This window comes from Gekko japonicus, unplaced genomic scaffold, assembly GCF_001447785.1.
Source record: "Gekko japonicus isolate JY-2015 unplaced genomic scaffold, Gekko_japonicus_V1.1 scaffold103, whole genome shotgun sequence".
NCBI classification, from domain to species: domain Eukaryota; kingdom Metazoa; phylum Chordata; class Lepidosauria; order Squamata; family Gekkonidae; genus Gekko; species Gekko japonicus.
Genome location: NW_015160210.1, coordinates 902,720 through 915,861, shown reverse-complemented (window position 1 = coordinate 915,861; position 13,142 = coordinate 902,720). Strand labels below are relative to the sequence as shown.

Below are 13,142 nucleotides of genomic sequence, written 5' to 3'. Positions count from 1 at the left end.
CTCCTCCTCCTCTTCTTCTTCTTCTTCTTCTTCTTCTTCTTCTTCTTCTTCTTCTTCTTCTTCTTCTTCTTCTTCTTCCTCCTCCTCCTCCTCCTCCTCCTCCTCCGATGGTAAAATGGAGGGAAGGGCAACATGAGACGCTTTGGCACCTCCATTGGGGAGAAAGTTGGGCTGTAAATGGACTGAATAAAATATTTTGTTTGTGTGAGACAGAGGGCCACTATCAGTGCTCACAGCGGCAAGGTTCCCTCAGCCATTTTCTAGGCCCTCTTCCTAAATTTCCACTTTTCTAGCAAAATGGCTGCCGCAGCTTACCATCGGTCACACGATGAAGTGTTGGCAGCTGTTGCCAAAGCAACATTAATAAAAATTTTCCACAGCCAATGAAATCTCCAGTGGCCAATCAGAAGCCTCACTAGGCAAAAGCCCCACCCACTTTCTGAAAACACTTGGCGGGCGCCATGTTGGGGGATCCTTGATTTATACTCTACGTTCCACCCCCCATTGCAGATCCAAAGTGGCTTTACAACATCCTCCTTTCCCCCACTGTATCCTCACAGGAGCCCTGTGAGGTCGGTCAGACTGAGCATGTGTGGCTGGCGCAAGGTCACCCGGCAAGCTTCCATGGCAGAGCGGAGACTTGAACCCAGGTCTCCTGGTGCCTAGTCTGACATGTGACTTACAGCACCACGCTGGCAACTCGGGATAGCACAAGTCAAAATCAGTTGTGGGTCACGAGCGCCAGTTGTACCGGTGACCAAACACATTCCCTGCACTTCCAGAGGTGCCCACGTGGACCCCTTCGTGGTAGTGGCTTTAGGGCTCAGTCCCACGCCGGGAACCGTGTCTGCCTTCCGCGCCCCGCTTGGCTCTCCTTGGGTGGCCCTTGCACCTTGGCTGCCTCTTGGCCTCCTGGCATCTACCAAATGCCGGCACTTTCCTGTGGTTGCCAAGAGGCCTGTGTTTCCTCTGTGTTGTGTGTGTCAGGGTGGCAGGCCGTGAGTCACCAGGGCTCACCTCCTCTTCCACGGAAGGGCCCAAAACGGGGCCGGTATTGTCTGTGCATGCCGCCCGAATGGGTGTAAATCACACTTCCTTTGAGTCATGGGGTGACAGGAGCGTCATGCGTGTTCATGCTCGGGCTCTCCCAAACTCATTGGGGTGGGAGGAACGGGACTTCAGGAGACCTGGAGACTGTTGCGGTCAGTTTTCCCCATCTGTGAAATGGGGACAAGAGTGCAGGAGCCCCGTGAGTAAGGCACGGGATGGTCGGCTTTCAGGATGACTTGGTGCAGCTTTGGAGATGGCGGTGGCGTCTGAGGATGCCTCACTGGCGTGGCTCGTATGCAGCCTAAGCCAGCGTTGGTATAGTGGTTAGAGCGCCAGGCTAGGATTTGAACAAAGTTAGAATTCGGTGGCATCTTTCAGACCAACAAGGTTTTACTGTGGGTCTAAGCTTTCGTGTGCATTTCTTCAGACTATGCTCTCAGAGACCCCGGTTCAAATCCATGTTCTGTTTTGGAAGCTCACTGGGTGACTTTTGGCCCATCACCCCCTCTCAGCGAGAGCCAGCGTGGAGTAGTGGTTAAGAGCAATGGGATCTAATCTGGAGAACTGGGTTTGGTTCTACACTCCACGTGAAGCCAGCTGGGTGGCCTTGGGTCAGTCACAGCTCTTTCAGAGCTGTCTCAGCCCAAATAATAAATTTAGCTTGCCACCTAGTGGTACATAACTCTAAAAGAACCAGAACTTCAGGTTGACGGACAATCTTAGGATCTCCTGGCTATACTACAATCCTGTGAGGTAGGGTAATAGGCTGAGAGGGGGTAATAATAAATATTATTATTGCATGGCATTGTGTGTAGTATAGCCAGGAGATCCTAAGATTGTCCGTCAACCTGAAGTACTGGTTCTTTTAGAGTTATGTAAGCCGCTCTGAGCCTCCTTCGGGTAGTGAATGGCGGGGTATAAATCCAATCTCTTCTTTTAAAACAAAAATCTTTGTGTTTGTGTCCTTTCTAAAGTTTAGATCTCCGCTACCTGGCATTACCTTTTATGACACACCCGGCCCAACAAGGTCTCGTTTATGTCAGATCCGGACCTCATAACAAATGAGTTCGACACCCCTGATCTAGGCCCCCTTTTAAGCACCACTGGCTGTGAGGTTGTGGGAGGGGGCTGGAGGTGGCAGGCACCCTTGCTAATGATAGCTTCGCGCCCGCATGGTGCTTTCCGGGCGTTGCAAACACTTCCCCTTCATTATCTTAGCCACCGGTCTGTAAGGTGCGCTGTTGTTGTTCTTGATTCTGCAAAGGATTTGGGGCACTGGGAGGGAGGGGTGGAGGGGGTGGGGTCGGGAGCCACGCCGCTTTGCCTGCGGCCACCGAAGAGTCAAAGACAGACACGCCCTCTGCGGTTTCCCAGATGAAAAGAGGGACATGCCAAGGAGTCACTTTGCCAGCCCCGCGGCCCACGCCCTCCGCAAGTACATACTGCTGATGGGTAACTTTCTCACTGCTGCATGCTGTGCTATACAGGTTGCCATAACCTCGCTACAAGGAGCTTTTGTTTGTTTGGTTTGCTATGAAATAAACTTGGGAACACATCATTCTATAGTATGTTCTTATGCCCTGGTGACTAAATAGAACCTCGTAGGGGTAGTCTACCTCTGAATCCCAGTGCTAGGAAGAAACATCAGGGCAAGGCTGAACTTGTTTATTTTTGGTTTGAAACATACTTGGAAAAACATCATTCCAAAGGATGTCCTCCTTCCAGGACGACTGCACAGAACCTCCACATCTAGGGGCAGTCAACCTCCGAATCTCAGCGTTAGACGGAAACATCAGGGGAAGGCCTCGGCCGTATTTTTAAATCTTAAAATCCTGGCCGCTGCTCATGTCTTGCTGCATTTTTTATTTATCTCGATCATCATTTGTGATCACTTGATAGCGTTCTGTTGCAGTGAGTTCCACAGGTTAATTACGGTGCAATGGACAATTTCCTTTATCTTTTTTCCCCTCCCACATCAGCTTCATTGGGTGCCTCTGACCTCCAAGCCTTTGGGGAAGGGAAGAAGAATCTTACCAATGTCCCATCGTCTAAATGTTTTGTGATTTTATCACTCATTTCCCACTTGGTTGTTTGCCTGCACTAAAAAGCCCCAAAGTCTCGGGTCTCCTAGTTGCACGAGGTGCTCCAACTCTCTGGTCTGTTTGGGTTTCCTGTTCCGTGCCTTCCCCAGGTCTACAATAAGTACCTTAGTATACATATTTAGGTAAATAAATACTAAATGTTCACACCACGATCGAAACAACTGGCTGATTTCTGGAATTTTCCATGGATCACCCCATCCCACCTCTTTTTGAAACAGAGCAGCTCTGGAAAGACGGTTTTGATCAAGTATTTGCGGGGAACGTGTACTTTTGCAAATGGAACAAAATTTGAGTTAGGCTTCCCAGTCCCATCCCTGCGTGATGATATCACCCAGAAATGATGTCATCACGCTGGGATTCTCTGGTTTAAGGGCAAAACTCTATGGTTTTAGGCCGGTTTTACCATAAAGTCTTGCCCTTAAACCAGAGCGTTCCCCACACAATTCCTTGATGTGATTACATCAGTTCCAGATGACATCATCACATTCGGGGACACCCTGGAATCCCCCCCCCAAATCCCCTCGCCAGAGCGAGTCCAGTCAGGCAAGGTCTCCCTTGCTCGAAAGCCAGTCGAGTCCGACTCTAGGGTTGCGGTGCTCATCTCCGTTTCAAAGCCAAAGAGCCAGCGCTGTGCGAAGACGTTTCCGTGGTCATGGGTCCGGCATGACTAAACACCAAGGCGCATGGAACGCTGTTCCCTTCCCACCGAAGCGGCACCTATTTATCTCCTTGCAATTTCTTGCTTTCAAACTGCTAGGTTGGCAGGAGCTGGAACTAGAGACGGGAGCTCACTCCGTCATGCGGCACACTCGGGTCTCGAACTGCTGAACTACCGACCTTCCACAGCCTGCAGTTCAGCGTCTGAACCCCTTGAGCCACCACAGCTCAAGACCAACAAAGTTTAATTCTGGGTATAAGCTTTTGTGTGCATGCACGCTTCTTCAAACCGAACAAACAGAGCCAGTTTGGTGTCGTGGTTAAGTGTGCGGACTCTAATCTGGGAGAACCGGGTTTGATTCCCCACTCCCCCACCTGCAGCTGCTGGATGACCTTGGGCAAGCCGTAGTTCTGTCAGAGCTGTTCTCTCAAGGACAGTTCTGTCAGAGCTCTCTCAGCCCCACCTACCTCACAGGGTGCCTGTTGTGGGGAGGGGGAGGGAAAGGAGTTTGTAAACCGCTCCGAAACTCTTTTGGGTAGTGAATGGTGGGGTATAAATCCTGAGCCACCACAGCTCAAGACCAACAAAGTTTAATTCTGGGTATAAGCTTTTGTGTGCATGCACGCTTCTTCAAACCGAACAAACAGAGCCAGTTTGGTGTCGTGGTTAAGTGTGCGGACTCTAATCTGGGAGAACCGGGTTTGATTCCCCACTCCCCCACCTGCAGCTGCTGGATGACCTTGGGCAAGCCGTAGTTCTGTCAGAGCTGTTCTCTCAAGGACAGTTCTGTCAGAGCTCTCTCAGCCCCACCTACCTCACAGGGTGCCTGTTGTGGGGAGGGGGAGGGAAAGGAGTTTGTAAACCGCTCCGAAACTCTTTTGGGTAGTGAATGGTGGGGTATAAATCCAATCTCCTCCTCCTCCTCCTCTTCTATCTAGGTATAAGGTTTTGTGTGCATTCAGATATCTGAAGAAGTGTGCACACACACAAAAGCTTATACCCAGAATTAAAACTTTGTTGGCCTTAAAGGTGTCTGACTGGACTCTGACTTTGTTCTGTTGCGTCAGACCGACACGGCGACCCCACCTGAATCTATTTTCAGAATGTTGCTAGCCATTTTTGGGGTGGGGGGTGGGACCCCCTTGGTGAGAAAACTGGGGTAGAAGTGAAGTAAGTGAAAACAAGTAAATAAATTTTTTTTGCTGAGTTTTCTGTGCATCACCTTTGAGAGTACAAACAAAAAATCAGCTAATATCGAGGCCAGGTGTGAATTCTGGACAGAAGTAAGCCCAACCTAGATTTCTGACCCTCTTCTTTCCTGGCAGGTGATTGTCCAAAGATCTCTGTCGGCCAGAGACCTGAACCACGCCAAGGCCGGATCCATCCTCGCCAGCTGTTTAAAAATGCTGCCCATGATTGTCATAATCATGCCCGGAATGATCAGCCGGATCTTATATCCAGGTAAACCTCAGAAAGAAGACACTGGGAATTCTTTGTGTTGACTATTGTACGGTTTCTTCTTTTAGAGAAGACGATGAGTTGGAAGTTCAGTAATAACGGTAGGATTCATGAATTGTCCAATTGTGATGCGGCTTTCAAAGCGGTTGTCCGCCTCTTGAACGCTCCCACTACAATATCCTCCCCTTGTGTTTCATCCTCTGTTGAATCACTAAATTACGTCTTAGGCTTCGTCTTGTCTGATACAGTAAAAGCTTTGTTATCTGGCATTCAAGGAGACTGAGAGCCAGCGTTCTGTGGTGTGGTGGTGAAGACCATCGGGCTTGGATCTGGGAGAATGGATATTAGGGGCCATTCTTGGCCACTGTGTGACCGAGTGTTGGACTAGATGGGCCATTGGCCTGATCCAACATTGGCTCCTCTTGTGTTCTTAGAACCAGATTAAAATCTCCACTCATGCTGTGGAAGCTCGCTGGGTGGCCTTAGACCGGTCACACACTCTCAGCATAACCTACCTCACAGGGATGTTGTGAGGATAAAATGGAGGAAAGGAGATTGATGTGAGCCGCCTTGGGGGTCTCCATTTGGGAGAAAGGCGGGGGTGTAAATGAATTCAGTGAATAAATAAATAATCAAATGTGCTGGATACTGGAGCTTCATGGAAGCTTGCTAGGTGACCCTGGGCCGGTGATGTATTCTCAGCCTGACCTACCTCACAGGGTTGTTGTGAGGAAAAAATGGAGGGGGGAGAATGTTATAAGTCGCTTTGGGGGTCCCCGTTGGGGAGAAACGAAGTCAGTAAATAAACTGTTGCATCCCCCCCCCCCACTCAGAGGAAATTGCAGTGACCAAACCCCCTGCCCTCCTTGGAACACTGTGACTGCTCCCACGGCTGGTGGGACTCTTCCCCCAGAGCCGTGGCACTGTCCTACACAGCAGGCAGACGAGTGGATTGGCAGGGGGCACAATCCTCTCCTGCAGAACTGGTTGCTGATAGACCAAGGGGGGAACTGGGCACCCAAAGATGACATCATCTGTCAGTGCCAGAGCCATTCAACGCTCTGTTTGGAGAGGTGTCCATGAAGAATACACTCTCCCAAAGATTCAAGGGCATGGTGGCTGGAGGAACGGGCTGGGCCCCTCTGAAGCGCTGGATAATAAGAGTTCTGGATAACTGAGTGCCGGGTAACAAAGTTTTTCCTGTAATTCTGCCCGGCTCCATCTTGATTATCCCTGACCTTCCTTCCCCATCATATCTGCATAGCAGTGTCATTTCGGGTGTGCCCCGCCATGCCGATTGTGTTGCTGGAAGTGTCTTAAAGAACAGGTGGACTTAAGTGGCAGCCCAGGCGGTGTTAGGGAAACGGCTTTCGATACCAAGGTTTCCGAATGTGGGCTTAGCTTGTGGTCTGAGCGACTGCTGAGTCGCTCAGAAGTCAGGCTTTGTCTAGCCATTATGTGGGTGTTTGCTGATTCACGAGTGAAACAATAATTCTGCAGAAACGAACATTCTTTCGTTCTGTTTACATGGAAGGGACCGTCTTAGGAGAGGCGGTTCCCTCCGAGGCGAGGAGGGCGGGATGCCGGTTCAGAGATAGTCACGGCCGCCGGCAAAGTACCAAAAGTGACAATTTTGTCAAAAGCGTCTTAATTTGCTGACTGACCTCATTAATTGCCCATGAATTAATTGACTAACTGTTTGCAGTTCTTTAGCTGCTGTAGATGTTCTGGGTTATACGGCTGTGGTCTTGGCATTGTAAGACTTGACGTTTTGCCAGGAGCTGTGACCGGCATCCTCAGAGGGATAAACACAGTCCTGTTTGCAGTCCTGTTTGTAAGGCCAAGATATGGGTAGGCCATTTGCAGTGTTCCCTCTAAGCTGAGTTAGTGTGAGCTAGCTCACAGTTTTTTTAGCCTCCAACTCACAGATTTTTGTCTTAGCTCAGGAAGGACAACTAATTTATGCCGTAGCCAAATCACTCGCTCACAGCTTTAATGCCAGTAGCTCACAAAGTAGAATTTTTGCTCGCAAGACTCCACAGCTTAGAGGGACTATTGGCCATTTGTTCTGTTTAAGGAATGAAGAGTCTTCCGCCGAGGAAAAAGTAAACGGTGTGACGTGATGTAAAAAGTCATTTCTCAATTATTTGAAAAATTATTTGGGTAGTCAGGGGAAGGAGCAAAGAGGTATGTTTTACCCTTTATCCTTATTAGTCCTGTCCATGCACCCCCCCACCATTTCATTTCATTAGCTTTGAGCCTAACTTTGCAGTCAATAAGGGCTAGAAACCTGATTTCTTGAACCAGAAAAGCATCGAGTGCGAATTTCTTCCCTTGTGCGGCACGGGAGTGGAACAGACACAGCTCATAATAGATAGTAGATATCTATTAGCCACAACATATAGATAGGAACTCTCGATCTGGGGCAAGGGATGCTCTGTCTTCTTTGGTGCTTGGGGGAGGGGGCAACAGTGGGAGGGCTCCTAGTGTCCTGGTCCCACTGCTGGACCTCCTGATGGCATCTGGTATTTTTGGCCACTGGGTGACAGAGTGTTCGACTGGATGGGCCATTGGCCTGATCCAACATGGCTTCTATTATGTCTTTATGCCTGCGGCCAGTGATGCTCTGTCTTCTTGGTGCTTATGGGGGGCAACAGTGGGAGGGCTTCTAGTGTCCTGGCCCCGCTGCTGGACCTCCTGATGGCATCTGGTATTTTTGGCCACTGGGTGACAGAGTGTTCGACTGGATGGGCCATTGGCCTGATCCAACATTGGCTTTTCTTGTGTTCTTATAACTGCCTGATCCAACATGGCTTCTATTATGTCTTTATGCCTGCGGCCAGTGATGCTCTGTCTTCTTGGTGCTTGTGGGGGGAAACAGTGGGAGGGCTTCTAGTGTCCTGGCCCCACTGCTGGACCTCCTGATGGCATCTGGTATTTTTGGCCACTGTGTGACAGAGTGTTGGACTGGATGGGCCATTGGCCTGATCCAACATTGGCTTCTCTTGTGTTCTTATAATTGCAGGAGGAATAAACCCTTTTCGGCACAAGTTAACGTTCTCTTAGCAGTTCTGGAAGCAGTCTGAGAATTGCATTACTTTATTGATTTATTGGAAACATTTTCTACTCCAACCTCCCAATTTAAAAAAATAAAAATAAAATTCTGAGGCAACTTCAAAAACAGTTCAAACGATAAAAACGATCAGCTAAAACAACAGAATTACAAGCAATTGCACAAATAGTCTCCAGCAATAACATCGTTTGGACAACTGTACCTGGAAGAGGCAAGCCGGAATGAAATCACAATGAGGAATTTCAGACAGACAATATAATCTGGAAGAGGAACGGTTCCCAAACGGTTTCTGGTCTGTCATATCAGACAGAACCGTTTTAGAACCGGTTCCCTACTGGAATATATTTGTAATTTCACACACAAACCCTTCTGTCCCGTTTAGGAAATGGGGCTGAAGCGTTTTATCTGTCAACCGCTTCCAAGTAGTCTTCAGTTTCCTCTCCCAGTTCCAATGCACTTTTTCCTGCGGTTTTTTGCCCGCGCGGGCGATCTCCGGCTTTTTTTAAAATGTTTGCTCTATAGCGCTATAAAGGTATAACACTATAACACAACAGCATTATATCAACCCCATTGGAATGCCTGGAGTGTTGTGTTATAGCACCAGGGCTCTAGTCGGGGGGGAGCTCTCAGGTACGGAGCTCCGGAAGAGAACCTCTAGGGGGCGGGGCGGTCACGTGGTGAAGCCCCGCCCCCTTCTTTACCCCGCCCTCTGCTTCGATCCTCATTCCGTTTGGGAATGAGGATGAAGCAGGAGGGTAAGTAGCCGGGCCTTCTGACACACTTCCGGTGATGTCAGGGGGTGTGGCTTTCTGTCACTTCCGGTGATGTCAGGGGGCGTGGCATATGCAAATAAGTTATGCTAATGAGTTATGCTAATGAGCTCCGGCAGCTCTTTTTCTACAACAAGACCCCTGTATAGCACTATAGCGGTATAGAGCTCTAAAGCGAACGTTAAAAAAAAAAGCCGGAGATCGCCCGTGTGGGCGAAAAACAGCAGGGGAAAAGCGGGAAAAAGTGGTGCAGTCTGAAATGGCAAACTGCTTCAGATCCAGCTCTTTACTGGAAAGGAAAAGCCATGTGTGAAATGGCAGCCCTATACCGGTTTACTCCACGATGGATCAAAAATGGCTTCAAAACGGCTTAAAAAGGGTAATCTGAAATTCCTCAATGTCGCAATGGGGTGATAAATAGAAGAAAAGTAAATAGTGGCAAACCTGGAAAATACTGCTGGTTGAAAGGCAGAATAAAACATAGGCAAAGTGCTAGTGCAAGTAGAATAAATAACATTGCAAAAGGATTGGGATCATCCTTTTTTTTTAGGATTGAGTAGACACGGGGGAAATCGGGAGAAGCTGCAGGGCAAAATGCGGCCACGCAGCAAATAGTGGGAAATTGACACATACAATTGGGGGAGAGGGTTGTAGGAAATCGGTCTAGGTCTTTAGACCTTGCTTTTCAATACCCGAAGGAGTCTCGGAACAGTTTACAATCTCATTCCCTTCCCCTCACCACAACAGACCCCCTGTGAGGTAGGTGGGGCTGAGGGAACTCTGAGAGAACTACCCTTGAGAGAACAGCTCTGAGAGAACTGTGACTGACCCAAGGTCACCCAGCTGGCTGCATGTGGAGGAGTGAGGAATCAAGCCCAGTTCTCCCAGATTAGGGTCCACCACTCTTAACCACTACACCACACCTGCCAGGGAACAAATTTATTATTGAAACTGATTAACTGGTAAAGTGTATTAACTGGTTTATTGAAACTGACTAACTGGTAAAGCCTGTATGTAGGGGATGGGGTGGGCGGAACAAAACCCTCATGGATCTGCATTCGGCCATAGGGACACAGAATTGCCCTTCGGACACATCTCATATTTTACACGAAAGAAAATGCGCCGGGCAGGTTTTGGTGGTTTTAATGGACAGGCACCCCGTGGGAATGCCCTACGAAGCTTCTTGAAAGTTCTCTTAACAACAGCCTGACCCAGAGGCGGCGTCAAGAGCTTCAAAGCCCTTGGCACGCCTAGTCTTGCAAAATCCTGCCACATGAAGGGCAACTTTAAAGCTTCTTAGGCGGTACAAAGCAGGCATATGATGTTTGGGGCTCGGGTAGGTTGTTTCATCTGCAGTGCCGCGGTGTCATGTGGTCCGTGGCAGTAAGCCTGCTTGCTGGCGCTAAGCGTGCGGAAGCAGTATTGTGTGGGCGACAGTCAGCGTCGCGTGATGCTTAGCGTGCCAAACTGGCATCTGGGAGAGCCGGGTTCGAATCCCCTCTCTGTCTGTGTGAGCTTGAGCTGGTTGCTTTCTCTCGGCCTCACCTACCTCGCGGGGTGTTTGTTAGGATAAAGCTGGAGGATTGGGGGGGGAGTGATGTTGTATGATACTTTGGATCCCCATCGGGGAGAAAAGCAAGGTAAAAATATCTAAATCAGAGGCCTCCAGCATTTTTGATCCCGCGAGCACCTTTGGAATTATGACCCAGTGTGCTGGGCGCAGCCACAAAATGGCTGCCACAAGAGGCGGGGCCAGCCTCAAAATGGCTGCTGCAGCTTAACTTCAGTAACACAGAGGAAGATCCCTGAGCTGAGGTGGCAGCGGCGGCCAAAGCAATTGGCCAATCAAATCTCTAGTGGCCAATCAGGAGCCTTGCTGGGCGAAAGCTTCACCTCACCCTGCCCACTTTCTAGAAATACCGGGCAGGCACCAGGAAAGATCTAGGCGGGAGCCATGGTTTCCGTGGTTACTGCATGGGAGAAACACCCCCCCCCCCGATCTAAATAAACAAACAACCCCTTGGAATTGTGGGACCCGTTAAGAGGCTGGTCAGACGTCTGAGAATGGAAATTACCCGTTATAAATCTTCAAGGGGGGCATTAAAATTTCTTAGCTCTCAACGTGGGCAGGGGTCTTGCTCTGAAGGCATTTGAGGAGAGAAGTTAAGAAATGACACGACGGGAAAGAGAAATGGTGGAGTTTTATAAAATGATGCGCCGTTTGAAAGGGCTCTGTCCACTTTCCCCAAACGTTAAAATTCACAGTGCACGCACACAAAAGCTTATCCCCAGGATAAAACGTCGTTAGTCTTAAAGGTGCCACTGGACTCAAACGTTGTTTCATTAAAATTCACTGTCACCCGATGTGGTCAATCCTAATTAGATTCAGATCAGACAAGGGGATGCTTGTTTCTCCCGTAGTGAGTCATTAATCTTTTGAATTCAGGGTGTTGCAATGTTGTGATGGCCACTTGGACTGCTTTTAAGGGGAATTAGATCTATACTTGGAGGATGATAGGAAGAAGAGAAGAGAAGAGATTGGATTTATACCCCGCCTTTCACTACCCAAAGGTGTCTCAGAGTGGCTGACAAACTCCTTTCCCTTCCCTTCCCCACAACAGACACTCTGTGAGGTGGGTGGGGCTGAGAGAACTCTGACACAAACGGCTCTTTTTCAAGGACAGCTGTGCCAGAGCTTGTGACTGACCCAAGGTCACATCAGCAGGTGCAAGTGGAGGAGTGGGGAATCAAACCCGGTTCTCCCAGATTAGAGTCCGCACAATCAACCTCGATTAGCCGTGATAGCTACATAAAGCCTCCATCTTCAGTCTGCATCTGAGCATGAAATGCTAGGGGCCAAATGGAACAGGCCATTCCCTCGGTGCGCTTCCACTGGTGTCTCCAGAAGCACATGACTGGGAACTCTGGGAACGGGTTGCTTGACCAGATGGGGTTAGGGATGCCAACACTGGCCTGAGAAATTCCTGGAGATTTGGGGGGACGTTCCTGTGGAGGGGGTCGATTGAGAGAGGGATTTCAGACTGAATCTGTGGTATACCATAGGCCCTGCCCTCCGGAGTTGCCATTTTCTCCAGGGTAATGGATCTCTGTAGTCTGGATATCACAATGCACAGTTTGGAAAAAGAGATCCGTTGTGATGATGGAGATCAGTTTCCGTGGAGAAAAGGGCAGCTTTGAAGGGCAGACTCTATGGTATACCATAGATTCTAGGTGAAACCCCTTCCTAGACTCCCTCTTTCACAGGCGCCACTCTCAAATCTCTAGGAATTGCCCAAGCTGGTGGTGGCTTCTCCTACCCTCCCAAATCTGTCCCCCCCACCCCACCCCAGGCCACCGGCTCCCCTTGCTTTGCTATACAGCTGGCCTCATCTTGTTTGCATTTATAGATTTCTGTTTTTAGTCTCTTGATGATTTGGGGACAGGCCTCGGAGAACACGAGTTTTGATGTTGTCATTCTGGCGTTGGTTGGAGAATGCAAACTTGGATTGGCCTCGAAACACACAACCCGACTAATGGGCTGCCGCCGTGTTGACAAACAGACGCCACCCTTCCTGTTTGACAGCATGGTCCTGGGCTTGCTCTTGAGTAATGACGCATGCACTTGAAAAGGATTCCTGCAACAACCGTCGAGCAGGGCATGCTTCTGTTCATTGGCTGTGCCACGCCTCGGCTTTGTGACGACAAGAATTCCACGTTGTGGAACAAGCCTGTCTGGGGTTCTTCCCTGGATCTCTTAACCCCCTGATCGGTTCCCCCTCAAAGCTAGCTCTCTCTTCTGACTTGGGGTGGCAGAGGGATAAATCTAGCGAGAGTGGGCAACAGGACATAAGACTTTTGGGCAACAGGACATAAGACTTTTGAGGGGGAAAAGGAGGCCTGATGTGTTTTGGCTGCCGGAGGTGTGAAGTGAATTTTGGAAATGACAGACGTCTTGCCTCTGGTCCTTTGACATGAGCTATTAAATTGTAATCTTTCCGGTGAGAGAAGTGGAGAACTCAACAAGAGGAAGA

The 13,142-nt window shown here is 49.3% G+C and overlaps 1 protein-coding gene across 1 annotated transcript in view; it reads left to right on the top strand.

Annotated features, from left to right (window-relative positions):
- SLC5A10 (solute carrier family 5 (sodium/sugar cotransporter), member 10) overlaps positions 1-13,142 on the top strand; it is a 162,911-nt gene that overhangs the window by 47,769 nt on the left and 102,000 nt on the right. Inside the window, exon 9 of the mRNA XM_015409209.1 lies at positions 5,136-5,271. Coding sequence (XP_015264695.1) covers positions 5,136-5,271 — 136 coding nt within the window. The remainder of the gene's footprint in view (positions 1-5,135; positions 5,272-13,142) is intronic.